The 26,782-nt window shown below is 47.4% G+C and overlaps 1 protein-coding gene across 2 annotated transcripts in view; it reads left to right on the top strand.

Moving 5' to 3' along the window:
* LOC139227587 (NT-3 growth factor receptor-like) overlaps nucleotides 1-26,782 on the top strand; it is a 636,555-nt gene that overhangs the window by 438,300 nt on the left and 171,473 nt on the right. For both annotated transcript variants that reach the window (XM_070858451.1, XM_070858450.1), the window contains exon 10: nucleotides 10,227-10,418. In XM_070858451.1, the coding sequence (XP_070714552.1) occupies nucleotides 10,227-10,418 (192 nt within the window). The remainder of the gene's footprint in view (nucleotides 1-10,226; nucleotides 10,419-26,782) is intronic.

Below are 26,782 nucleotides of genomic sequence, written 5' to 3'. Positions count from 1 at the left end.
TAAGAAGCAGTTGGTGAGTACAGTGTGTAACAGCCATACACAGGGATTAGGTACAGAGGAGTCTTTGTCCAGGAATCCGTAAGGAGCGAGTCTATATGGAGGGAGTCCCTGCAGAGGGGCTGACTGGAGGGAGAGACTGTATGGAAGTGTAGCTTTTTCAGAAGTGGAGTAGTAAAGGCTATTGGAATGTTCCCAACTTTGGCATGCCATAATTCCAGGTCTCTGGACTGCTGCTGTTAGTACATTCTATCTCTTTATGTATTTCATTGTTGGCTGTGTAGTTAATGGAATGCAGGAACAGTTGGGATGGAGTAAACTGGGTTTGTAAAACCAGTAAAATATCAGTTAAATTGGAACTGAAAAATACATTTAAAAAAAAAAACTCTACATGACGGAAATCTGAAATAAAAATAGAAAGTATTAGAAACGCAGAGAAGGTGGATCAGTTCCTGTTGTTTAGTTTGAGTTTTTCCTGATTTTGAATTGGGATGTTGTTCGGGGCTCCGTGCTGTAGAAGGGGAAGGGTCTCCTGTTTAAAATATAGGAGAGGGGCATGTGCAAAATTTGGGGGAGAGGCAATAATGCAAAGTATGGGGAGGGAGCACGTGTGTGAAGTATTGTGGAGGGGTATGTGTGAGAAGTTAAAGACGGGGCACTCAGTATAGTTTGGGAGAGAGCTACATATGCATAGTTCCAACTCTCTTCTTCTTGTTTGGTGTGTCAGGACCACTTTCATGCTTCCTCAGCCAAAACACAACAATTTGCCATTTTGGGACATTTTAGGTCAGCCCACAATGCAATGCGTGTCTTCTCGTCCACTCAAGAGTGATGTTTCAGTCCATTTGGAGAAGAGATAACACACAATGCATTGTGAGGTTAGTTCATCATCCCCCACCACCCCAACACCCACTCAAACCCGGGCAATTGCATGCTCGAAACATTAGCAAGTGCTTCTTAGGTCAGCTCAAGGAACATAGGAACAGGAGTAGGTCATTCAGCCCCTCAAGTCTGTTCCCCCATTCAATGAGATCATGTCTGATCTGCGACCTAACTCCATATTCCCACCTTTGGCCCATATCTCTTAATACATTTAGTGAACAAAAATCTATCAATCTCAGATTTAAAATTAACAATTGATCAACTGCCTTTTACAGAAGTGAGTTCCAAACTTCTACCACCCTTTGGGCCCAAGTTTCCACAGGATAAAAAACGGGCGCCCCTCCGAGCTGGGCGCCCATTTTTTGCGCCTAAAACGGCGCCAGAAAAAAAACGCGCTATTCTCGAGCGCTTTGCAGCTCCTTGTCTGTTTGGCGCGGCGCCCCGGGGGGGGGAGCCTACACTCGCGCCGATTTTGTAAGTGGGAGGGGGCGGGTACTATTTAAATTAGTTTTTTTCCTGCCGGCAACGCTGCGCATGCGCGTTGGAGCGTTCGCACATGCTCAGTGTGAAAAAACATTGGCACTCGGCCATTTTTGTAGTTCTTTGTAGCAGTTAAATTTTTGAACATTTTTTAATAAAATCACATTGCCATCAGCACTGAGGCTACCCTTCTCACTGTCTCCTTCCCCTCCCTCCCCTCCGCGGCAACAAACGGCGCTCTCCTTCCCCTCCCTCCCCTCCCCTGCGCGGCAACAAGCCGCTGTCTCCTTCCCCTCCCTCCCCTCTCTCCACGGCAACAAGCCGCTGTCTCCTTCCCCTCCCTCCCCTCTCTCCACGGCAACAAGCCGCTGTCTCCTTCCCCTCCCTCCCCTCCCTCCACGGCAACAAGCCGCTGTCTCCTTCCCCTCCCTCCCCTCTCTCCACGGCAACAAGCCGCTGTCTCCTTCCCCTCCCTCCCCTCCCTCCACGGCAACAAGCCGCTGTCTCCTTCCCCTCCCCTCCCCTCCGCGGCAGCAAACCGCTGTCTCCTTCCCCTCCCTCCCCTCCACAACAACAAACCGCTTTCTCCTCCCCCCCCCACCTCCCGCTCAGCGGCACGAACGGCTGCAGAATTCTCCCTGGCTGAAGCACTTTCACACAGGTAGGAAGATGGTTTATTTAATCTTTTCTTTGCTTATAAATGTTTATTCAGGTTGGATTTATTTGTATAATATTTGTATAAGTATAACTAAGGATTTATTATAGAATTTAATTACTTCCCTTCCCCCCCCCACCTCGTTCTGGGCGCCTAATTTGTAACCTGCGCCTGATTTTTTAATGTGTAGAACAGGTTTTTTCAGTTCTACAAAAATCTTCACTTGCTCCATTCTACTTTAGTTTGGAGTACGTTTTCACTGTGGAAACTTTCAAATCAGGCGTCAGTGGCCGGACACGCCCCCTTTTGAAGAAAAAATTCTGTTCCAAAGTAGAACTGTTCTACCTGACTAGAACTGCAGAAAAAAAAAGGTGGAGAATTGCGATTTCTAAGATAGTCCGTTCTCCACCAGTTGCTCCTAAAAATCAGGCGCAAATCATGTGGAAACTTGGGCCCTTTGTGTGTAGAAGTGTTTCCTAATTTTACTCCTGAAAGATCTGGCTCTATTTTTGAGACTATGCCCCCTAGTCCTAGAATCCCCAACCAGCGAAAATAGTTTCTCTCTATCTACCCTATCTGTCCCCCTTAATATCCTGAAAAATTCGATCAGATCTCCCCTTAACCTTCTAAATTCTAGGGACTATAACCCTAATTTGTGTAAGGACTTGTTCCAAACCTTGGTTAGAGCACATTTGGAGTACTCTGCACAGTTCAGCTTTCCATTTATAAAAAAGATTATAGAGGCATTGGAGAAGGTGCAAACATGATTTACAAAGGTGATACCAGAACTGAGAGGTTATAACTACCAGGAAAGACTGAACAGGCCAGGGCCCTTTTCTCTCGAAAAGAGACGGCTGAGCGGTGACCTGCTCGAGGCCTTGAAGATAACAAAAGAGGTTGATAAGGTAGACGCGGATAAATTGTTTCCATTTGTGGAGAGACCGAAACTAGGAGCCATGAATATAAAACAGTCACTAATAAATCCAGTAGGGAATTCAGGAGGAACTTCTTCACCACAAGAGGGGAGAGAATGTGGAACGTACTACCACAAGGAGAAGATGAGGCAAATAGCATCGATCCATTTAAGGGGAAGCTGGATAAGTCCCTGAGGGAAAAAACAACAGAAGGATATGCTGATAGGGTTAGATGAAGAGGGGTGGGAGGAGGCTCGAGTGGAACATAAATGGTGGCATAGACCAGTTGTGCCAAATGACCTGTTTCTGTGCTGCAGCCTCGAAGTAACTCCATGAAGGTCAGGGGTTTACGAGGTGAAGTGTTTAATTATCACCAGGAGAACATCGAAACAGTAACCTCATCAGTGGAGCAGTTTTTCTGTTTACATGCAAAGTTTGATGGGATCCACCAAGATCACGGCTGTATTTGGATTTTTTTTCCTCGTGTGGAATTTATTTCAGGGAATGTGGGGTGGGGGAATGGGTGGTCTGCTACAATACAGAGTGTATGGAGTAACATTCACTGCCAAAGTAAAGGGGAGTCTAATATGATCTCTCGAACTGTGGATGAATGCCAGACCTTTACAGAACATTACTAAATCCGATGTAAATTATCCTAAAGCCCTGGTCTGAAAGGGAAGGAAATTCTCAGTTATTTTGGCAGGCTCCCAGTTTTCACAAGCTTTGCATTTGGTGTGAGTTTCATGTAGAAAACGACACTTCAGCGCGAGTTATTGTACAAAGCACTTACCTTTAAATAAAATTGGTTGCTTTAATGCAAAATGCAAAAGGCAACATAATTCAGTCCCTGTATTCACTGCGCAAATAAATATCTGAAAGTACGGTTTAATTCCAAGCACAGTGATAATGAGCTCAGTCTCACATCAGCAAAAAGCTTGGCACTCTGCCTTCTTCCACAAGATAAATAACTACCAGAAAAACAAACCCATCAACCATAGATCCTTGTGTCCAATTATTAAGGTTTAACTTTGCCTTTGCACTTTGGTGTTGCACTCACCGAGGATTTTTCAGGCAATTTGTTAACGGGTGTTGGTGGCCACTGGGTTAAACTATTTGGCGTGTTAATCAAAAACAATAAAGGGGACTGTCTGGTCAGAGAGGAATGTAATATTATGCTACCAAAGAGTGGCGCAGTCATCTTTTCTCAACAAAAGTTAACTGTGATGCTTGTTTACAGAGTAGAATAAATGTATTACCCAAAAACTTAAAGCCACCAATGGTGCCCTCCAGATTAAATTACGTTGCATATATTTGATGCAGTATATGACAAGAATATTTTCATCTGTAATAGCAAAAAACTTTATTCTAATAGTTTTGAGGCTGAAATTGCCCCTTTTCTGCGCCCTGTTAGCACCGCTGGGAGGCGCTAACGGTCCGCAATTGCCTTTTCGCCTGGGGACGGACAGCGGTTCTGCCTCGGGCGTAATTGCCCCCGAGATCTTGGGGGCGATTTGAAGTTAACGGCGTGCCCTGGGATGGGGCACACCCAGCGATGACATCATCAAGTGCCCGCAGACCCTTCACCGCCCCCTGCTGACACCTTTGCGCCCCACAGTGAAAGGGGAGGTCGTGTGCGTCCTGGGCTACCATTTTTTTTTTGTCGGCCGACTCTTCCGTCGGCCCGACAACGGCGACCCTTGTCTCCATTATACAACTCGGCACCCCTCTTTGGGTCGAGATTGTCCCTGGTGGCCCAGTGGTGGCCCACAGAGTCTGCAGCAGTCCACCCCTTCAACTGAGGTTAGGCTTACAGGCCTGTAATTACTCGGCCTATCCTTTTCTCCCTTCTTTGAAATGTATTGTGATTTGGCATTTGAAGACAATAATATATTGTTAAATACTAAAGCAAAAGTGGCTATTTTAAGTCACAAATGACTGTTGACTTACACCATCAGAACATAACATTCAATCTCACCCAAACCATTGAGACGATTAAAAACTAAATACGGCACCTTCCTGACTTTACTTATGGTCCAGAGACAGATTGATACAAAATTCAACTGAAGGGGAGGAGCGTTGTGGCGCGTGAGCGCTACACAGAGCTTCGGGAGCGCCCCTCCAACGAAGTGATCGCCCGAGGCAACGTTTGGCCTCGTTTGTGGGGCTCAAAGGCCAATTCCACGCCGGGGGCGGGGCTTCCGGTATGGGCGACAAATGACCCGCCCCCCCGAAGGTTACCGCCCCCCAGACGAGATGTGGGGCAATTTCGGCCCCTTGTTCGTAAAAATATATTTTGAGCAATCTTTAATTGGGAGAGATTAAAGAAGGTTCAGTGAACTATCATATTCCACAGAGAAAAATGTGAGTTTTTTGTGTCTGTACTACGAATTACTGGATTGTTGAGCCCTTTATCCTAACTCTCACCATCGCCCCTGTTCTTGCTGACCTACATTGGCTCCCGCTCCAACAAAGCCTCAATATTAAAATTCCCATCCTTGTGTTCAGATCCCTCCATGGCCTTGGCACGTCCCTATCATTGTGACCTGCTCCAGCCCTACATCCCTCCGAGATATCTGCGCGCTTCCAATTCTGGACTCTTGCACAACCTTGATTTTCATCGCTCCATCATTGGCGGCTGTGCCTTCAGCTGCCTAGGCCCTAAGCTCTGGAATTCCCTCCCTAAACCTCTCCACCTCTCTCTCCTCCTTTACGTCACTCCTTAAAACCTATCACTTTGACCAAGCTCTTGGTCACCTATCCTGATAACTCTTTACATTTTGTCTGATAATGCACCTGTAAAGTGCCTTGGGCATTTTTACTATGTTAAAGGCGCTATATAAATTCAAGTTGTTGTTGTTTTGAGTTTGCCCTTCAACTTGGTGTGCTGTCCATTTACAGCCATCAATATCAGCACTTCATTTGTTGGGATCTAAAGGCTGGATTTCCTATTTTAAATGTTGCAACCATTGTTATCTGCAGTTCCAGTTGGCTTTGTATAAGTTTCTAATAATAAAGAAAACTATTATCTGTACATACCAGATGCAACCACTGCTCGAGCTAAGTATTGAATTTTGTATCAATCTGTCTTTGGACCATAAGTAAAGTCAGGAAGGTGCTGTATTTAATTTTTAATAGTCTCAATGGTTTGGATGAGATTGAATATTATGTTCTGATGGTGTAAAAGGCAACAGTCATTTGTGACTTTTGTTTTAGTATTTAACAATATATTATTTGATAAGCTCAACATAAAGGATGAAACTGAGTACTGTGTACAATGAGCAAGTGTGACCCTCCTTTAATGAGACTCCAGAGTGCAGGTACCTCGTGTGTGGCCTGCTTATATACCGTGCTCCCGTCGATCCTCTGGTGGTAGTGTAATACAGGTTGCAAGGAGTTAACTACATAACATTATTGTCTTCAAATGCCAAATCACAATACACTTCTGTTATGTATGCAATAAAGGTACAAACTGAGTACTGTTTAACTGAACAAGGTACAACCTCGTTCTGCTTTATTAAGGCCCAAAATGCCTGACTCACAAAATGGCTGGCCTTTTATACCAGAGCAGCACCATGTGCGTGGCCTCCAACAATGACACCATCTGGTGGCTACAAACAGCATGTACATACATGACAACTTCAAAATGCTGAAAAATTTACCAAAAGCTGTTGAGAATCCAAATTTCCTAGAGGATATACTCACAGACCGCAAGGAAATACATTTGGGACCAACAAAGCTCCCCCCCCCTCCCCCACCCCCACTGCCCCCCCCCACCCCACCTTCAAAAATGTCTAAATTCAGCATTACAAATATTGTACTTATGTGCATTCTCATTTATTTTTGCTACCTTATGGGGTAAACTGCAGCTTAAATCATGGAACCACAATATATATGCTGTCACTCCTGTGAGTTACTGACAACAACAACAACTTGTATTTATATAGCTCCTTTAATGTAGTGAAACGTCCCAAGGCACTTCACAGGATTACTATGAGATAAAAGATTTGACACCGAGCCGCATAAGTAGAAATTAGCGCAGGTGGCCAAAAGCTTGGTCAAAGAGGTAGGTTTTGAGGAGCGTCTTGAAGGAGGGAAGAGAGGTAGAGAGGCGGAGAGGTTTAGGGAGGGAGTTCCAGAGCTTGGGTCCCAGGCAACAGAAGGCATGGCCACCAATGTTTGAGCGATTATAATCAGGGTTGCTCAAGAGGGCAGAATTAGAGCAGCGCAGACATCTCGGGGTGTGGGGGGCTGGAGGAAATTACAGAGATAGGGAGGGGTGAGGCCATGGAGGGACTTGAAAACAAGGATGAGAATGATGGAGTGATGCAGAGTCCGAAGTGCCGTCTTTTGGATGAGATGTTAAACCGAGGTACTCGTCTGCTCTCTTGGGTCGACATAAAAGATCCCATGGCACTCTTTGAAAAAGAACATTTTGGAAGTTCTCCCAGGGTCCTGGCCAACAGTTATCCCTCGATCAACACTTAAAACAGATTATGTGATCACTTATCTCATCGCTGTTTGTGGGAGCTTGCAAATTGACTGCTGCGTTTCTTACATTACAACATTAACTACAGTTCAAAAGTACTTCCTTGGCTGTAAAATGCTTTGGGACAACCTGAGGTCGTGAAAGGTCATATAAAAATGCAAGATTTTTCTCTTTTTTTCTATTAACAATGCGTTTCCAGCAGGAAACCCCACCTTAGGGAACATGGTTCAACACACTGTTGTGTGTGTTTTTTTTTTACTATTTAAATGGATGTTCAGAATATAATGCACAGCGCACACCTGAATTTCTGATTAACACTCCCGCTGAGAGCGTAGAGTCAGAAAAATATCCCTCAGATTCACTCTTTTGAAATAGCCCGCACGGCCATATTGTAAAATAAAATGGCCGCCTTCCATTTTCATTGGCGCATATTGCTGTCTTTGTGCATGAGTTTCTGGCTTGCAAGCTGGAATTTCCTGAACAGTGTCTTCTCTTATACTTGGGCTCTCACGGCCTGCTTACAAACTGGAGGTAGAGATTTTTCCAAGCATGTTCCTGGTATTTTTCTGACTGATTTTGCTCCGTGGAAGTTATACTTTGTTATTCCCTGAAACAGTTTCGATCTTTTACTTTGGTGGGATCACATTTTCAAAAATGCAGTTGATGTGTGTTCCCGTTAATAGCTTTGTTGTGGTCCCCTGATAGCCATTAGTGCCTGCAGGTCGTCCGAGAGGAATTTGACATTGTGCGTGGGGCAGGGACCCAGTGGAGTATTTAACATGAATACCTGCCACAGCTCAGCTGCACTCAGTAGCCTATTTCAAATCAGCTGACTCTTAAAGGAAATAAACCCTGTTTCGTACACTGAAATGGCTTTTCAATCTGTTGAACTCTATCTGATATCAAAACTCATTCTGAGCAAAGATGTGACCTGGACTTCACGGACCGTGGGAGGCCTGTATCCCTGTGGAATTTTAAATATGAAATAAGGCAACTGTTTGTGGGTGGCAGCTGGAGCTTTTAGGAAACAAACTACTCTAAGGGTATTTTTTCAAAGTATGCGCCAGCAAATCAAACTAGTGTCAGCAATCAGTCCCGCTCGGTGAGTAGTAAGCACGCACCAGTCTCCCTGTCAGATGTGGCTCAGTGGGTAGCACCCTCATCTCTAAGTCAGAAGGTTGTGGGTTCTGTCATGTATCTCACATTACTGTATATAACTGCATCTTACCATGCTATACATGACTGTAACTGAATAGGACCTGTAACAATAAGCATACCTTACCACTAGGGGTGCACTTGCAGGAGACACTCCATACCTGTCCCACTGTGGTATATAAAGGGAGGTCTCAGGCAAGTGCAGCACTGGAGAGCTGGAATTAAAGGTACAGGTCCTGAGTGACCTTGACTTCAGCATGTGCCTCGTGTAGGTCAGTACATTAGTCAGGACTTAACAGGTTCAAGTCCCACTTCAGGGATTTGAGCACAAAAATCTAGGCTGACAATCCAGTGCAGTGCTGAGGGAGTGCTGCACTGTTGCAGGTGCCGTCATTTGGATGAAACTTTAAACCGAGGTCCTGTCTGCCCTCTCAGGTGGACGTTAAAGATCCCATGGCACTATTTTGAAGAAGAGCAGGGGAGTTAACCCCTTTTATCCCTCAACCAACATCACCATAAAAAAACAGATTATCTGTTCATTATCACATTGCTGTTTTGTGGGAGCTTGCTATGCGCAAATTGGCTGCCGTGTTTCCCACATTACAACAGTGACTATACTCCAAAAGGTCGTGAATGGTGATGTATAAGTGCATGTCTTTTTTTCAGTGTGTAAGGCATAATCACATGACAATCAAACTTGATACAACAGTGAAAAGAATAAAATTGCTTGGCAAAATCATATTCATTTAACAGTTCTCCTCTGTAATTACATGCCAGTAGCACTGTGTAAGAATCATTCCAGTCACAATGTGGAGGAGTCACATCTGAGTCGCAGGTTTGACAGTGTATGGGGTGAATGCTGTTAGGTTTCATCATCATCATCATCATCATCGTAGACAGTCCCTCGGAATCGAGGAAGATTTGCTTCCACTCTAAAAATGAGTCCTTAGGTGGCTGAACAGTCCAATACGAGAACCACAGTCCCTGTCACAGGTGGGACAGATAGTTGTTGAGGGAAAGGATGGGTGGGACTGGTTTGCCACATGCTCTTTCCGTTACTTGCGCTTGATTTCTGCATGCTTTTGGCGACGAGGCTCGAGGTGCTCAGCGCCCTCCCGGATGCACTTCCTCCATTTAGGGCGGTCTTTGGCCAGGGACTCTCAGGTGTCAGTGGGGATGTTGCATTTTATCAGGAAGGCTTTGAGGGTGTCCTTGTAACGTTTCCTCTGTCCACCTTTGGCTCTTTTGCCGTGAAGGAGTTCCGAATAGAGCGCTTGCTTTGAGAGTCTCGTGTCAGGCATGCGAACAATGTGGCCCGCCCAGTGGAGCTGATCAAGTGTGGTCAGTGCTTCAATGCTGGGGATGTTGGCCTGATCAAGGACGCTAACGTTGGAGCATCCATCCCCCCAGGGGATTTGCAAAATCTTGCGGAGACATCATTGGTGGTATTTCTCCATCGACTTGAGGTGTCTACTGTACATGGTCCATGTCTCTGAGCCATACAGGAGGGCGGGTATGACTACAGCCCTGTAGACCATGAGCTTTAGGGTGATGGTAGATGGCAGTGTATGATTTTAAGGCACAAAACGGGGCAATGTTCTAAATCCTGGTGTGATATGTGAGAAATGTTTATGCCCATTTTTCTCGTGTGTTGCAGGACCAGTGGCCGTGATCAGCGGCGAGGAAGATTCTGGCAGCCCACTGCACCATATCAATCATGGGATTATCACGCCCTCGTCTATGGACGTTGGACCAGACGCGGTTGTTATTGGGATGACCCGGATCCCGGTGATTGAGAACCCACAGTATTTCCGCCAGACCCACAGCCTCGGGAAGCACCCGGAGACGTGTAAGTACAAATATTTTTCACTTTTCCTTTGGCCTTTAAAACCTTTTGCATCATGATCAGCCACATTACATTTGCTGCGCAACACTGTGAGTAATAAATAACAGATGCACGTGCGCGCGTCGGAACACCATCACAATAATTCGGCAGCCAGTAACAGTACTGAACCTTGCAGTCCCACTCGTGTCAGGCATGCGAACAATGTGCCCTGCCTAGCGGAGCTGATCAAATGTGGTCAGTCCTTCAATGCTGGGGATGTTGGCCTAGTCGCGTTTCCTTGTGCTTGTCGAGTTTGGCTGCAGATTGTAAGCGGCCTCAGTCAGTGTAATACCCTTTTGACACCTGTGGAGGGCGTGCTCCAGGGCAAGTGTGAGTTGAAGTTCAGTCAGGGCACACTTTGGAGGACAACAAAATGGCTTCCGGAGGGGCGTTGCGACAAATATGTTTTTCATGTTTTGTTAAATTCAGTGAAAATTGAGCTGTGTATGTTTATGTGATTGCTGGGCAGTTGTGGGAGCATACTTTGGGTAATTATGTGCTGATTGTTTTAGGGCTTATAATTGCTAGAGAAATAATGTCAGTATAGACTGGTGTGTTTTACTATGTGTGAAACCCAAGGCTGCCAGTCAGTGAGGCACTGACTCCCTGGAAAGGGGGAGGGAGAGGGGAAGGGAGCTGGTACTCCTGCTGTATGCACAACTGATTTGGGGAAGGACCCTTGTAAGCATACATGCCAACTAACAAAACTCAGAAAAGCTTCATCAGCACAGACCCTGAAAGGTGACCACACGGACTACAGCGGTTTAAGAAGGCGGCTCACCACCACCTTCTCAAGGGCAATTAGGGATGGACAATAAATGCTGGTCTTGCCAGCAATGCCCACATCCCAGGAACGAATAAAAGCAAACTCAACAAAAATTTACAACTGAGAAAACGGCGCTGAATAGACGCCTCTAGCCAAAGCCAGGCCAATGAATAAATTAAATTCCTTTTCGGTACAGTTAGATTTTTAGATTTCTAATCGTGTTTTTAGATACCATTCTGCAATTCAGTTCCTTACTCTGCTCAAATTGAAAGCTGTAGTTACACAGAGGGTGAAGCGAGACATGAACTTGTGACTTAAGCTGCACCTGCAGGTTTTGCTGTGGTGGGTTTTAATGTTTTTAAAGCACGAAGTGATTGTCAAATGTATACGTTAAGGAGTCTGCTGACATGTCTCTCCCCCAGAAATTTTGAATTTTTCAAGTTTTTTGGTGATTTTCCAGTATTTTGACACACATTATGATTCAGCAGAGAGAAACCCGGACAAAGGAACCATATACAAAGGTGAAATTAACTTAACCATATGCAATTTCTAGAAATACATGTTATTGGCAGTAAGTACATTTTATTCTTTTTAAAAGTGGATTCCACACAAAGCCAGGAAATGTCTACAGAGCATTGACAGTTACAGACACAGCTCCATCATCCACATGAGTTGCCAAGACTTCACAAACTTGCAGATAGAGATTGTCTGATTGCTGATGGAAATAATCCACAATCACAATGACTATAACTGCCATAATTTACATAGTACACGAGCTCCTATCAGTTCCAACATTATCATGATGAGATCTACTTTATCACTGAAGACCACTTCCTCACTGTGTACAGATAGATGCCACATATAACCGACCAGCCTCAGCAATGATATGAACCCTCGCTATCACTGAGCAAATACTTGTCAAGCCACGATTTCTGAAAAACATATGGAGCCAAATTTGCCCCTTTTTTATAGCCACGTTAGCGCCACCTATGAGCGCTAAGGGGGTGCAATTAAGTTTTTGCCCGGGTGAGGGGGGTGAATGCACCTCCCGTGAAATTGCCCCGGAAGTTTGGGGGGGGTGGGGCGATGTATTGGTAGCACTGCGTCGCGGGCCGGCGCATGCCCGCCGATGACATCATCGGCGTGCCTGCCGACCTCTTATCGCCCTGCGCCGAACCCTTTGCGCTCCATGGGGAAAATGACCCCGCGGGCCGCTAGGCTGGCGCACAACTGCTGCCGGGTCGCCCCTTGAAGGGGAAGCCTTTAGCAGCCTGGGCCGCCATTTTATTTTGTCGGCCGACTCTTGCGTCGACCCGACAATGGCGGCCCTCACATCGACCGGGCCGTCATCCTGCAGCCCGGCACTCCGTTATGGGTGCCCAGCTGGCCCAGTCGATTGGATCCCTGGTGGCCTCGTGGCAGCTACTAAAGGGTCCGCAGAGTGTGCAGCGGCCCGCCCCTTTAAATGAAGGGGAGGGGCGTTGTGGTGCGTCAGTGCTCCGCAGATGCTCCTCGTAGGGCTGGCCTCCTGAGCTGGACTCAGCGCCGCGCTCCCGCCCCGAGTGGGGCCCTCCAAGGATGCGAAGCGAGTCCTCTGCTTCCTTGGAGGGGTACACATTCCCAATTCCGCGTCCAGGGGGGGGGGGACCTCCAGGCCGGGCGATATAAGTCCCAGCCTGGAAGGTACCGCTCCCGATCGGGGCGCGGGGCAATTTCCGGCCCCATAATCTCTTCAAATTCGAGTTTTCTGATGCAAGCAGAGTACACCAACATCAAACAAGTGCAAGGTGAAACTTGTCTCTGCCACATAGCAAAAACAAAATAGCATCTGCCATAGACTGACCATACACTTGGGCGCCTGTACAGCCACTTCCCACGCGACCCCTTACTCCAGTGATGTCAATATTCATCTCTCTAGCACATTCAAGGAGAAGGCAACAGGTCTCACGAGTGGCTCTAAGTTCCACATTCAGGCGGCAGACAGACCTGTAGTTATAGGGAGCGGTTCTTGCGCATCAGATTTGCAGAGTGACATCTGCTCTACTCACAAGCGCAATGTTCAGCAAACATGAAGAAGAAACCATTTGCGAAATCCAAACATTCATGATCAGTTTGGTCATCACGTGCTAATGCAAACATGGACCCGAGCCACCAATCACTCGCTCTATTAGTGGGCGACGAGGCATTAATCACAATTTTCAAAACTGCAGTTTTATCAACAGGTGATACACTATCCTCAGATGATAGAAATGACAGAAGGAGACCATTCGGCCCATCGTACCCATGTCAGTACTAACTCTGCTACTGGAACAGTATCCTATTTTCTTACCCATTCTCTGTATATTTTCATATTGTTCCTTTTCAAATGCAGAACCAGTTTCCTTTAACATACTGTTATTATCTTTGTGTTAACAGTAATTTGTGCTTAAATATTCCATGTTCTAGTAGCCCGCTGTGTAAACTCACTCTTCGAGTGACAATCCTCAGTCTGTGCCCCCCTTGTTACTCATTGACCAACCTTTCACTATTTGCTCGCACGAAACTATGCATCATTTTGAGAACCTCTTTTCAATTTCCCCTTCATCTTTTCTGTTTGAGTGAAACCAGTTCCAATTCTTTAAACCTTTCTTAATATCTGCAATTCCTCGTTCTTGGTAACATTGCAGTCAATCTATGCTGCACCCTGTCCATTGCTCTAAGGACCCTGCGGGAGCTATTCACAGTTGCTGTACTCATCCTGGTTCATGCCGGTTTGAGACTCCATTTTGGGTTGTATAAAAGTACAGTTAAGTTAAGTTACATTTCTCCTGGCTCAGTTTGTCAGTTATTTATGTGTACACAACACCTATTATACTGGGCTGCCCAACAATGTCCCCGGTAAGCTGCACTGCCTCCTTTGCGGCCTGCCTCCCCCAAGGCGTGGCCCATTCAAATGTTTGTGCATGCGCTGTATCTACAATGTAAGAGCCGGTGAGCATCCTGTGTGGATCCTTGCAGATCAGGTCACGCAGCTTAGCGGGAACATTGGTGCCCGGAAGTCTGTGAAGTATTCCAACTGTGGTCGAACCGATACCTTGGATCACTTCCTTACTTTTCTATTCAATGTGCATATGAAATCCAGAATCTCATTTGTCCCAGTTCTGGGCACTTGCACCTATAAAGATCTATGGGGGGAATAAATTGCGAAGCACCCCGTTTGGGGCGATAACTTTTGCAGTAGCGCAAAAGTATCGCTGGGTGCTACGTCAATGCGAACTTCCGGTTCAGCACTTCAGGAAGGAAGTGGAACGTTAAACCAAGCATGACCACTTCCCTTGGAGTGCTAAAGCCGGCAAGAGGGGCGGTAGCGGCAGAGCACTGCCCGATGTACCGTGCAGCGCTTCTGGGATCGAAAGTTCCTTCCCTCGCTTGAAGGGAAGGGCCATTGCCGCAGGCTCTGCGTGGAAAGGATATCCCTTAACGCCGACGGCAGCCATGATCCGCGACGATCAGCCCCACGTTCTCGAGCCGAGGGCAGGGGTGATCAATTGCAGCCGAAGAAAATGCTCAAAACTGGAAGTAACGCATTCAGAAACCTTTTTCATTGACGCAACCATCATTCCCTTTAGATAGCGCTCTCCAAGCGCCCGGCCTCCCTAACAACACCTCACTCAGCTGTCGGTGTTGGTGCCCGGTGATGCTGCAGGGGGTGGAACCGCAGCACGATGACGTCACGACCTCCGGGCGCAGGCAATCGTGACGCTAGGGGTTACCGCCGCCGCCAACCTCGATGGGAATTTCGCGGGTGTCGGTACTCTCGCCATGCCTGGTGGCAAAGCCGGTAGCGCCCCGTTATCGCCCCCCGGAGGTGTTAACAGGAAGCGCAAAGGAGACGAACTTCTCGGCCTATGTATTTTCACTCTATCGCTCTCTGTTCCTACATTCTTTTAACAGTCTTACTATTTATTGTATATTCCCTCTTTTTTCCCAAAATTTATAATTTCATGTTTCTCTGCATTGAACTGCACCAGCAAGAAATTAGTTTTCTTGATTTTCCTTATCAAAACACCTCCCAATGTTGAACACCTGTCTATGTTCTCTTGCAATCTCCTGCATTGTTCTTCACAGTTTGATGTCAGCAAACTTCTATATTATTCCTTTTGTGATCATGTCCAAAGCACTTTTATGAATAGAAATCATTGAACCCTGGAGCATGGCATGAGTCGGCAACCCAAAGAACATCCAGTTACCCCAACTCCTTGCTGTCTGTTCCTTTACATCTCTCTATCCATGTAGCTACATTCCCTTTAATACCTTGGACTAGAAACTCCACTTTTTTTGCATGCTTAACGCCCACTTAATGCCCATTTTACTGCTGAAATGACGTATAACGCCCATATATCGCCAATTTTGGCACAAAATGGAAACCAACGGGCTTTTTTAGGTGACTTATCGGTGAGCGTTACTTTCCCCATGTGCTTAACGATGGGAAAAAATATTACCGCCCGCTCCCTTTTTTGGGGCGTAATCAGCAGAATGGGCGAAATCAACGCCCATAATATCGCCCAGGGTTACTTTCTGCACGGAATTAACGGCGAGATTCAATATGAACACCCGGCCACTGTTTTTTGTCGTAAAGAGCATATTTACCCAAACTAGCGGCCATGGAGATCGCCCATCGTCAATTTCACCATCTCGCACACATATAGCCCAGAATATTGCTCGCTCAAAAAACCGCCCCAAAAAGTGGAACTAACCGGAACAAATGCCAGCGGTGTGGCTGACATTTGTTAAATCCCACTCTTGCGTGAGGAGCTGATATCTGAAAGATTTGCCTGAAAGAGCGCTGATGTGAGTGACAACGCTGACACACTGCTGTGTGTGTGCAGCTCAGACATCAATGGTGCCCATCATCTTGGTGCCAGTTAAAGTTTACGTTGATTGATAAGTTGTATTTAACCCTTTCATGGTAAGGAATCACCAGTGTATAACGGTCCAGCTATCTGAGACAATGCGCAACAAGGTTATGTTCAATAACAAAAGTTTAATACCACCATTGGTCTGAAATCATAAGTATCACAGCCAATAACACCCAACCCCCGCCCACAACCCACATTTTCCACCATTGACATAAATCACATGTTCAACATGTCTAGCAACACAGAATATAAAGGCAAAGCAGGAGCGTGGTCCCCAGCCCCCATACAGTGCAACAAATTGCATACACCCAGATGGAAATATAACACAGCCATCACCTGTGCACATGCACCTCACTTTCCTTCCCCCATCTTCTTCTTCTCCCCACCTCTACCCCTTCCACTCCTCACTCCACGGCACCTGGCCGAGGAGCTCCTCAGGCAGTGCCTCATTGCGGGGGATGGAGGCAGATGCGGTGGTTGCATGGGTACGGGAGCGGGGGGTGCTGAAGGGGCAACATTCTCTGATGCAGAAGCAGGATCTTGGTCTTTGCTCTCATCTGTCGTTCGAAGTGGTGGTGCGGAACCTAGGGGTGGAGTGCCGCGCTCGGGGACCACTGGGAGGCCTGTGGCAACAGTGTTCCTGGCTATCGCATCCAGGGACTCCGCCATGCGTGGAATGTACTCGGTCATGGTGGCCAGCTGTCGGGATATGCCCCCCAGTGCTTCGATGAGCTGGTCACCAATATCTACAGTCCTCCTGGACAACTGTACCATCTCTCTGCTGTCATGTCGCACTTGTGGAATAGACCTGCTGCGTCCACGAGGCCTCCGCAGGATCGGCGCTGTTCTGGGGGCAAATGGGGTGCCCTGTGGAGAGGTGCTTGGGGCTGGTACCTCCAGAGTGGAGACGGGAATGACTGGAGGACCACTAGATGGCCTTGGGGTGGAATGGCTTCTGGAGCATGGCGATGCAGGTTCTTCGAAGTCCGCGCTCTCATCCGTTGAGAACAGACCCAGCGGATTGACGGGTGAGAATCGGAGCTCCTCAGCACCAGATGTAGTAGGATCATCCACCGACTCCTGCCCTGCGCCCCCACCTTCTGGCCTTAGGTCTTGCCTTGGGACGCGCTGCTGGCTGAGCTGCAAAACACAAATGAGGTTATTAGAGGAGAAGGGGGTGCTAGGGTGACAAGTTGAGTCCAGTGCTACACACAGCATATACACAACAAAAGCACCACCGCTATCAAAATAGCACAGACATCACATTTCATGACCATCAACACATTGTGCATTGCAATGATTTTCATTAGGCCAGCATTATTTATATGACACTTTTAGAAATCATCTATCGTATATGATTGTTCGGATATGAGTGGGTGCGGCATCTAAAGACTTTACATAACTCAATGGTGTAAGCTTTACTCACGTGGCATCATTTCAGGGTCTGCAGATGCATCCGTGGCTGTCTGGGGGTGCTTCCCCACGAGTGCGAGCACTTGCTCCCCCATCTCTGTGATGTCGCTGGGGACTGGTGGCCCCCCACCTGAACGCCTCTGCACGGACCTCATGGTTGATAGCTTCTTCTGTAAAAGGTGATAGGAGGACATGGCATAAGATCATTGTGTGATATCATTGCTAGGTACTGTCACAGAGACTGATACAGCACATAACCGACAGATGTAATCATGATTATTAAGATTATTATCATTCTTTACCTAAAGACATACACCGTGACCACAGGCTTTGAATAAAACATTCCCGGTAAAAGTGCAAGACCTCACATCTGCTAATAGCCACTCATGAATGTTACAAATCAAATTATATAAATACATAAGTACATGTAAATCAATGTAATACTTACTCTTTCAGATCTCACAAGGTCGTTCCATCGTTTGCGGCATTGGTTGCCCTCACGCACCTTGTTGGTCGCCAATGAGACCACCTCTGCTATCTCGGTCCATATCCTCTGGTAGGCCTTCGGGGTGGGCTTCCTCCGCCCTCCCTGTATCAAATCACCCCAGCGTAACTCGACCTTCTGCAGGAGGGAGGCATTTGCCCTATAATGGAGAGAGAGGAGGAGGCAACACAGCACATTGTGGAGACTGACGTTGGAGAGAGCAGTGAGGTGGGAACCTCCTGACTCTTTTGCGGCCTCCAATGTGCTCCTCTCCCACCTCACTGCTCTCTCCAACGTCAGTCTCCACAATGTGCTGTGTTGCCTCCTCCTCTCTCTCCATTATAGGGCAAATTCGGTCAAATATGTGGCTGGTAACAGCTAATTTTTGTTTGCCTACTTGCTGTGAAGCTCTAAAGTCTCCCTCCTTCCTCCAAAAGCAGCCACGCCACACCCAGCCACGCCTTCAGTCCCTCTGAGCTCCCTCTCACTCTGTCTCCTCTTCTGCGCAAGTCATGGTGACCCTTGACCCCCAGAATAGTGGGAATCGAGCATTGCCATGCCGTTGCTAAGGACAGCTACACTTTATGGCAGGTCAAAAAAATGTAATGCTACCGCCCATTTGATATTGCTCGCAGTAACTCCCATTTTCAAAAATGTAAACTAGGTGTTTTGAGAATGGGTGAGAAGCCGGTGATGTGAAAACCCTTTTTTAATGCCCACGCCAGAAATAACGCCCATTTTTGGGCGATAAGCACAAAAGTGGAGGTTCTAGCCCCATGTCCTTTAAGTTCTAGAGCAAGTCTCTTACTTGGACTCACATCAGTTACCGTCTGAAAATCCAGGTTACTGCACAAGATAAGAGCTCACAGGGTTGGGAGTAATATATTAGCATGGATAGAGGATTGGCGAACTAACAAAAACAGAGAGTCGGGATAAATGGGTCATTTTCCGGTTGGCAAACAGTGACTAGTGAGGTGTCACAAGGATCAGTGCTGGGACCCCAACTGTTTACAATCTATATTAATGACTTGGATGAAGAACACAGGATGAAGAGACCGAGTGTAATGTAGCCAAATTTGCTGATGATGCAAAGATGGGTGGGAGAGCACGTTGTGAGGAGGACACAAAGAGTCTGCAAAGGGATATAGACAGGCTCAGTAAGTGGGCAAAAATTTGGCAGATGGAGTATAATGTGGGAAAATGTGAGATTATCCACTTTGCTAAGAAAAATAAAAAAGCAAATTATTATTTAAATGGAGAGAGATTACAAAATGCTGCGGCACAGAGGGACCTGGGAGACCTTGTACATGAAACACAAAAAGCTAGCATGCAGGTACAGCAAATAATCAGGAAGGCGAATGGAACGTTGGCCTTTATTGCAAGGGGGATGGAGTATAAAAGTAGGGAAGTCTACAAATGTGCATGGCATTGATGAGACCACACATGGAGTACTGCATACAGTTTTGGTCTCCGTATTTAAGGAGGGATATACTTGCATTGGAGGAAGTTCAGAGAAGATTCACGAGGTTGATTCCTGAGATGACGAGGTTATCTTATGCAGAAAGGTTGAGCAGGTTGGGCCTCTACTCATTGGAGTTTAGAAGAATGAGAGGTGATCTTATTGAAACATATAAGATTCTGAAGGGGCTTGACAGGGTAGATGCAGAGAGGATGTTTCCCCTCGTGGGGGAATCTAGAATTAGGGAGCATAGTTTCAGAATAAGGGGTCGTCCATTTAAAACAGAAATGAGGAGGAATTTCTTCTCTCAAAGGGTCATGAATCTTTGGAATTTTCTACCCCAGAGAGCTGTGGAGGCTGGGTCATTGAATATATTTAAGGTGGAGATAGACAGATTTTTGAACGATAATGGAGTCAAGGGTTATGGGGAGCGGGCAGGGAAGTGGAGTTGAGGCCAAGATCAGATCAGCCATGATCTTATTGAATGGCGGAGCAGGCTCGACTCCAAATAGCCTACCCCTGCTCTATTTCTTTTGTTTGCCCCGAGTAGCTATAAGCAGGAAAAGCCTCGACAAGCAGTTGTGGGATTGGTGTAGCCACTGTGACAGTTTCTCGCAATCAAATACCAATGAGAGGAAATCCCCGAAACTGGGCTGATCAGGAGAAGCTGAAAGATGCTGCCTCAGTTTTAGTGTAGTGTTGTTTTGGGGGGTCTGAACATTGGGATTGTAACACGATCCCACATCTGACCCTTACGACTTTGCGTTGTTGATAATGTGAGATCCTCCAAATGAATCTGACAATATTCAAGGCACGCTGTCAGCGTACCTCGAGAGACTTGGCGGAAAGGGTCCTAAGCTGCTGCTGGTGTACCAGTAGATGTCAGTAGTACTCTGTATAAGCAGAGTAACGTCGCAGTGACGTATGGACAGTCAGAAATGTTTTAAGGGTTATTGAAATGCTTTGCTTTATGAGTAACTGATTTCCTGTCCCCAGCAGCAACATTACTGGGTTGGTTAGTACATGAGCTGCAACAGGACTGGCAGACATCTCTTGGTAGTTAGAACTCTGGAGAAAGTAGTTCCAGTGGATACACTGGCCATTGCCTGCAGTGCAGTTTCACAAGTTACTTGGGCTGTCGATGTAGCCATCATCATAGGCAATCCCTCGAAATTAAGGAAGACTTGCTTCCACTCTTAACATGAGTTCTTAGGTGGCTGAACAGTCCAATAAGAGAACCACAGTCTCTGTCACAGCTGGGAAAGATAGTCGTTGAGGGAAAGGTTGGGCAGGGAGCATGGTTTGATGCACGCAATGTTTGACATCATCATCCTGACATTATGAAGCCACCATGGTCTTCACATGCTGAGTTTGAGCACTTGTATTGAGGGGACAAAGCAATCAAATTCTGAAAGCTGTTTGAAACACATCCAGACCTTGATTCCTCCTAGATTGCTCATTCCTGACCCCGTTCATTTTTAATGGGGCATCATTGGTGTAATGTGTGCACCCGTGAGTATGCTCACAGGTTTGTAGAGCTGTTGCATTGTGAGTGGCTTAGCCAATCACATGATGTTCACAAGACTTAATAAAACTCAATAAAAATGCCTAACAGTTGGGTCTAGGTCATCCACGATGTGGTATGCAGTTGTGAGCCTAGTGGATGAACGGGTAATGTGTAGTGTGATTGTTAAACCTTTGTTAATAAATCAACTAGTTGTCGATAGCAATGTGTTGCTATGAATTCCTGAGCAAGAAACCATGGGACCCAATTTTGGCCATGACTTGCATCAATTTTTTTGGAGTAAGTTGGTTTTTCTGACCTAAATTTAAAAAAAAAACATTTTCCCCAATAAAGTTGCTGAAGAGTAACTTCGTTAGGTACGATTTTTTTTAGTTCTGTTTTTTTTTCAAAGGGGGGCGTTCCCAGACACTTACGCCAGTTTTGGCCGTCTAACACTTACACCAAATCGACTTAGGTCAGCGTATGTGGCCAGCTCTGAATAACATTGCAGGTAGTTAAGAAATCGGATAAGGTAAGTAAGTAAGGACCTGCACCCAAGCACCAAGCAGCAAACATTCCAAATAAAAGTTCAATTAACTAAATAAAAATAAAGAACTCAGGTAAACAATTGATTAACAATTAAATATTTGAAGTAAATACTACCTTGGGCTGGGGAAGGCAGCAGGCCGGCCTGTATGGGAGGCCATTTGGCGTGGAATAGGGGCAGCCAGCAAAGACGCATCGGGAGGCTGGGGGGAGGGGGAAGGAAGGGGAAGGGAGAGAGGGAGAGGAAAGGCTGGGCTCGACGGCATCGGGAGGGGGGTGGGGGGGAGAGGAAAGGCTGGGCTCACTGGCATCGGACGGGGGGGGGGAAGAGGGAGGGAGATGAAAGGCTGGGCTCGCCGGTATCGAGATGGGGGAGGGAGGGAGAGGAAAGGCTGGGCTCGACGGCATCTCAGGTAGGGCTCTGGCAGCCTGGGCTGCACTCAGACGTGGGCGACCATTCGGCCACGGCTAGGGGCAGCGAACATCAGGTCCTGCTGACAGCTTGCAGGGCATGCTGGGAGGGCGAGGAGCATGCGCGCAGACTCCACTGCGCATGCGGACAGCTGCCGGCAGTGTTTTCAGCGCAGGGCTGTAGCTCCGCCCCCCCCCCCCCCCCCCACTCCACCATGGACGCCGCGCCAGGACCTGGGACACTCGGCAGAGGGGCCAGGATACTAAGAACGTTTTTTGGTGCCCTTTCCAGCACATAAAGTCAGCGCATAAAGGGTCAGTGTGCCAAAGAAAATGGTTGGCCAAAATCGGGCCCCATGAAAGCAAATACATTACAACTGGCTTCCAGGTCAAGGCTCTGCTTCATTGCCTTCACTGATCAAACAATAAGTAAACAAGCTCACTGTTAAGATGAATTGAAGCATTGACGTGTTCCCCAGTCATCGAGACCTCCTTTCACACGGTGATTTGGTATTCGAAAAAAACAATTGACATTTAAATTGCACATTGAAATTTAATTCCAGACTGGAACAATTATTGGGGAAATCCTTATCGAACCATCCTTCAAATGATCAATTGCAGTTAGTACTTTAGTAGCAGGAGAAATATATCCTGAAAGTGAATTTTAATTTTCTAGGTGTTGATTTTAAGCTGTGATTACTGGTCACTCAGCTAAAATTTTTATTAGATTATTATGGGTCAATTTATTAAAGTGTTGTGGTTGGATCAGAGCCAGTGTAAAGCTTATTGTAGCCCCAGAGCCCTCCTTCATATTGGAGCTGAGATTTTAGTTTGGGGCACTGCAGTAAGCAGAGAGAACTAGCAGCTATTCTTCTGCTTAGAAATAACAGGACAGATACTGCAATGGGCAGAAATAACAGGACAGATACTGCAATGGACAGAAATAACTGGACAGATACTGCAATGGACAGAAATAACTGGACAGATATTGCAATGGACAGAAATAACTGGACAGATACTGCAGTGGGCAGAAATAACAGGACAGATACTGAGATGGAGAGAAATAACCGTACTGCATTGGACAGCAGGAGCAGTGCAGCTATTGCAATGGATAGGAAGAACAGCACGAATTCTACAATAGACAGAAACAACGACACAATGGACAAGAGACAGAGTACTGATACTGCAGCGAATAGAATCAACCATCAGGGAGTGAGAAGTGGCGGGCCAGTTGGAAGTTTGAATGAGCCATGGTTGCTACACTGGCTTTCAATGCTGGATCAGTGCGCTGGTCTCCTCAAGTGCCGTTTATGTGGAACCAGCTGTGCTGCTGGAATTCTGGACGGAGAGTTTGGAGCGAATTGTAGATGTCATTGAATAAAAATAAGCTTCATGTGCGCCGCACTGACAAACTGAGGATAGACTGGAAGATTGATGAACTCCAGCAGCACTCTCCAAAAATGCCCAGACTATCTTTAATATGTGGTTAGACAGCAGACACTCGAGACCTTCAGTTCCTGGTGTTCAACCTGGAATTGGGAAGGTCAGTGCTGTAATCATCGCCACTGTCATTCAGGGCTCTCCTCTGCATTCAGACACCTCATGGCATGGCTGTTTCAGTTATGTTTTACCAGAATTGTAATGAAGCAATCAAAATGTTTTTGGTTAATGTGCCTCTCGTATTGTGCTGATGGCCCCACTGTATGCTGTGGATAGACAGAAGCTTCCAAGCATCCTTTCCAGTTTAGTGGAATTTAAATCAATCACTTCATGTTTAACAGACAGGAACACTATTTGGATGCGCAGAGTCAGTGCCTCACCAAGCATCTTCCCTCAGGGGCGTGATGTCTGTGGCTGGGGAAATAGCCTCAAAGATAAATCGGTTTTTCATCTGTCACGAGCTGATCACCTATGCTGTCGCTCATGTTGAGTCAGCGAATGTGCTGCTTTGTAAGTGTACACAGCGTTATACACACATTTCTATGATTCTATGAAAAAGGGACAAGACAGAAGCCTGAGTCGCCTTGATCTTCCTTTGATCAAGCCAGAGACCAAGGACTGGATTTTCGGTTGTCTGACGCCTCAGTTAGCGGCCAGAGGGGGCGTTAATGGGAGTGTAAGAGGTTACCGACCAGGGTCGCAGCTTTTAGCGCCCCGACCGTAAATTCATTCGAGGCTCACCAGGGATGTAAACCAGCAGCGCCCCGGCTGCTGACAATCAGCACCATCCTGACCTATTCCTGGTGCAACGCCCATGCTTGCACCCCGGTCGGTAAATTAGGTGCAGCCGCCAAACATAACATCTGGAAAAACAGTTGGTTCCGGCTTGCAGAGGCGTTAACTGGTAGCTTCTTAAAGTGCTTCCCTCTGAGGTCACAGTCAGTGCAACGTTTACATACAGCACGGTGGTGAGCCTCTGAGTCTGCAGCGGCAGACAGACATACCAGTTGAGCTTGAAATCAACTTATTTTTGAAACTTTAATGTGGGCATTACTAGTTTGCCAGCGTCGCATTCTATATTTCTAGAAAGGCGTGGTGAAGAGGCAAGGGCTGTTGGCCAAGTCGGTGGCCGAAGGAGGAAAGCCCCTAGATGTCGGGGCAGGAGGCCTCACCCGCCATGGCTTTACCACGGCAACGCTCATTCTTGGACCTGTCTGAGGAGCAGTGTGTCAGAAGGCTGCGCTTCCAAAAGGAAGTCGTTACAAAGATATGCCATCTCCTGCAGGCAGACTTGTAGCCTCACATCGGCACCAGGACTGCGCTGCCCGTCGCAGTGAAGGTCACCGTGGCACTCACCTTCTATGCTTCCGGCTCTTTCCAGGCTGCATCAGGGGACATATGCAGGGTCTCAATTCAGCAGCACATCGCTGCATCTGTGACATCACACAGGCTCTCTACACCTGTCGACTGGACTTCATGACCTTCCCGATGACCAGGGAGAAACAGAATGAGCGTGCATGTGGGTTTGCCAGGATAACGGGCTTCCCGAGGGTGCAAGGAGCAATAGGCTGCACGCACGTGGTCTAGCGAGCACCATTCGAGAATGCAGAGGTCTTCAGAAACAGAAAGGGATACCACACCCTAAATGTGCAGCTGGTGTGCGATCACACACAGAGTATCCTCGCAGTCAATGCTCGCTATCCTGGAAGTGCACATGAAGCCATTGTCCTGCGGGAGAGCATTGTGCCTCGACTGTTTCAGCCGCAACGGCAAGGCCGAGACTGGCTGCTCGGGGACAAGGGATACGGCCTGGCCACCTGGCTAATGACCCCCTCCGCAACCCCACCACAGAGCCGGAGGAACACTACAACGAGAGCCATGCCGCCACCCGCAACATCATAGAGCAGACAATCGGGGTGTTGAAGCAGCGATTCCGATGCCTGGATCGCTCTGGAGGTAGCCTTCAACACTCCCCTCAACAGGTCTCACTATTCATTGTGGTGTGCTGCATGCTGAACAACTTGGCCATCGTGTGGGCCCAGGCCTTGCCAGTGGGGATCACAGGGCAACCTCAGGAGGATGAGGAGGAGGATGAGGGGGAGGAGGAGGAAAACCAGGTGCCTGCTGATGCCCCGTATGAACAGCAACACGACAAGGACCAGCAGCATCCGTGGAGAAGGCAGCGTGCCAATGTTGGTGGCGGCAGGGCTATTCGGCAGAGGTTCATAAGGGAATGCTTCGCTTAAATGGAGTGAGCTGAGGGATGCAGCTAATAACGAGCATGTATTGTGGCACGATAATGCCACCTCTCCATTAGAAGTCAAGAGTCATACACCACAGGAAACGGTCACTGTAACATTTTATTGCAAACATCCCTCAAACAACCCCAAAAACCCACCCTCTCAAAGAAAACATAATGGAGCGCCCGCCCCTTCAAATAATACAACAGATGAATAACATCTACACCTTTTCTACATAGCCACAGCTTTCATTAGTGGGTCTCACATAGACATTTCCCACCCCTGTGCCTCATCCCCTTCCCTCGCCTACTCCTCAATGCCTCAGTGCCTGCAGCAAGGTCGCTTGAGGGCTGCTGTGTGTGTGGGGGAGACAGGATGGATGGCCTAGCATGATACATTGGACTAGCTCTGGGCCTGGAAGGCCTGGCTGCTGACAGCCCTGCCTGAGAATGGGTGGCAGCAGTGTGGGATGGCTGGGGTGCAGACCAAGGCAGGTGCAAAGGTGGAATGGCAATGTCGGGAGACCGAATGATGTCGTCCTGAGAGAAAACATCAGGTTCCTTCTCGACCAATGGCCTGCCACTCCCCTGGGACAGAGCCTCAGCATCCAGAGCAATCTGGTGGAGCACAGATTGTTGGCCTACTTCGGCACCGTTACCTTCCCGTTGGATTGATGGGGCCCCAGACATTGTGGCAGCAATCAGTGCTTGCGTGGCATTAATTTGACCCTGCATCAGAGCAGACAATGCATTGATGCCAGCACGCACTGATAACCTGGCAGAATGCAGGTGTGGCGTGGTCTCGGCCTGCCACTCAAGGGCTACTGCCACATCAGCCATGGCCCGTGCCATCATGTCTGGGACCCCATGGTCACTTGTAGCCTACATCATCTGTTGTAATCAACCAACGATGGGCTCAATCGGCCCGTGAAATGCAAACGCCAGCGTTGGGGCAGCCTCCGCCACATTCAACGCAAGTGCATCCTCACTCAGCGGGATCTTTGCTAATGTAGCACCAATGAGCTCGGGGTACATCTGCATTGACTCCCTGGATATAGCCTCCAAGTCTAGGTGCTCATCTGCCTGCGAGCAGGACTCACTGGGGCCAGGAGCCTCGGGTTCAGCCAACCCTGGGGAGGTGGCCTCTCCCCACTCACTCCCAATGAGG

Source organism: Pristiophorus japonicus, chromosome 17 (genome assembly GCF_044704955.1).
Source record: "Pristiophorus japonicus isolate sPriJap1 chromosome 17, sPriJap1.hap1, whole genome shotgun sequence".
NCBI classification, from domain to species: Eukaryota; Metazoa; Chordata; class Chondrichthyes; family Pristiophoridae; genus Pristiophorus; species Pristiophorus japonicus.
This window is presented reverse-complemented; position numbering and strand designations above follow the sequence as displayed.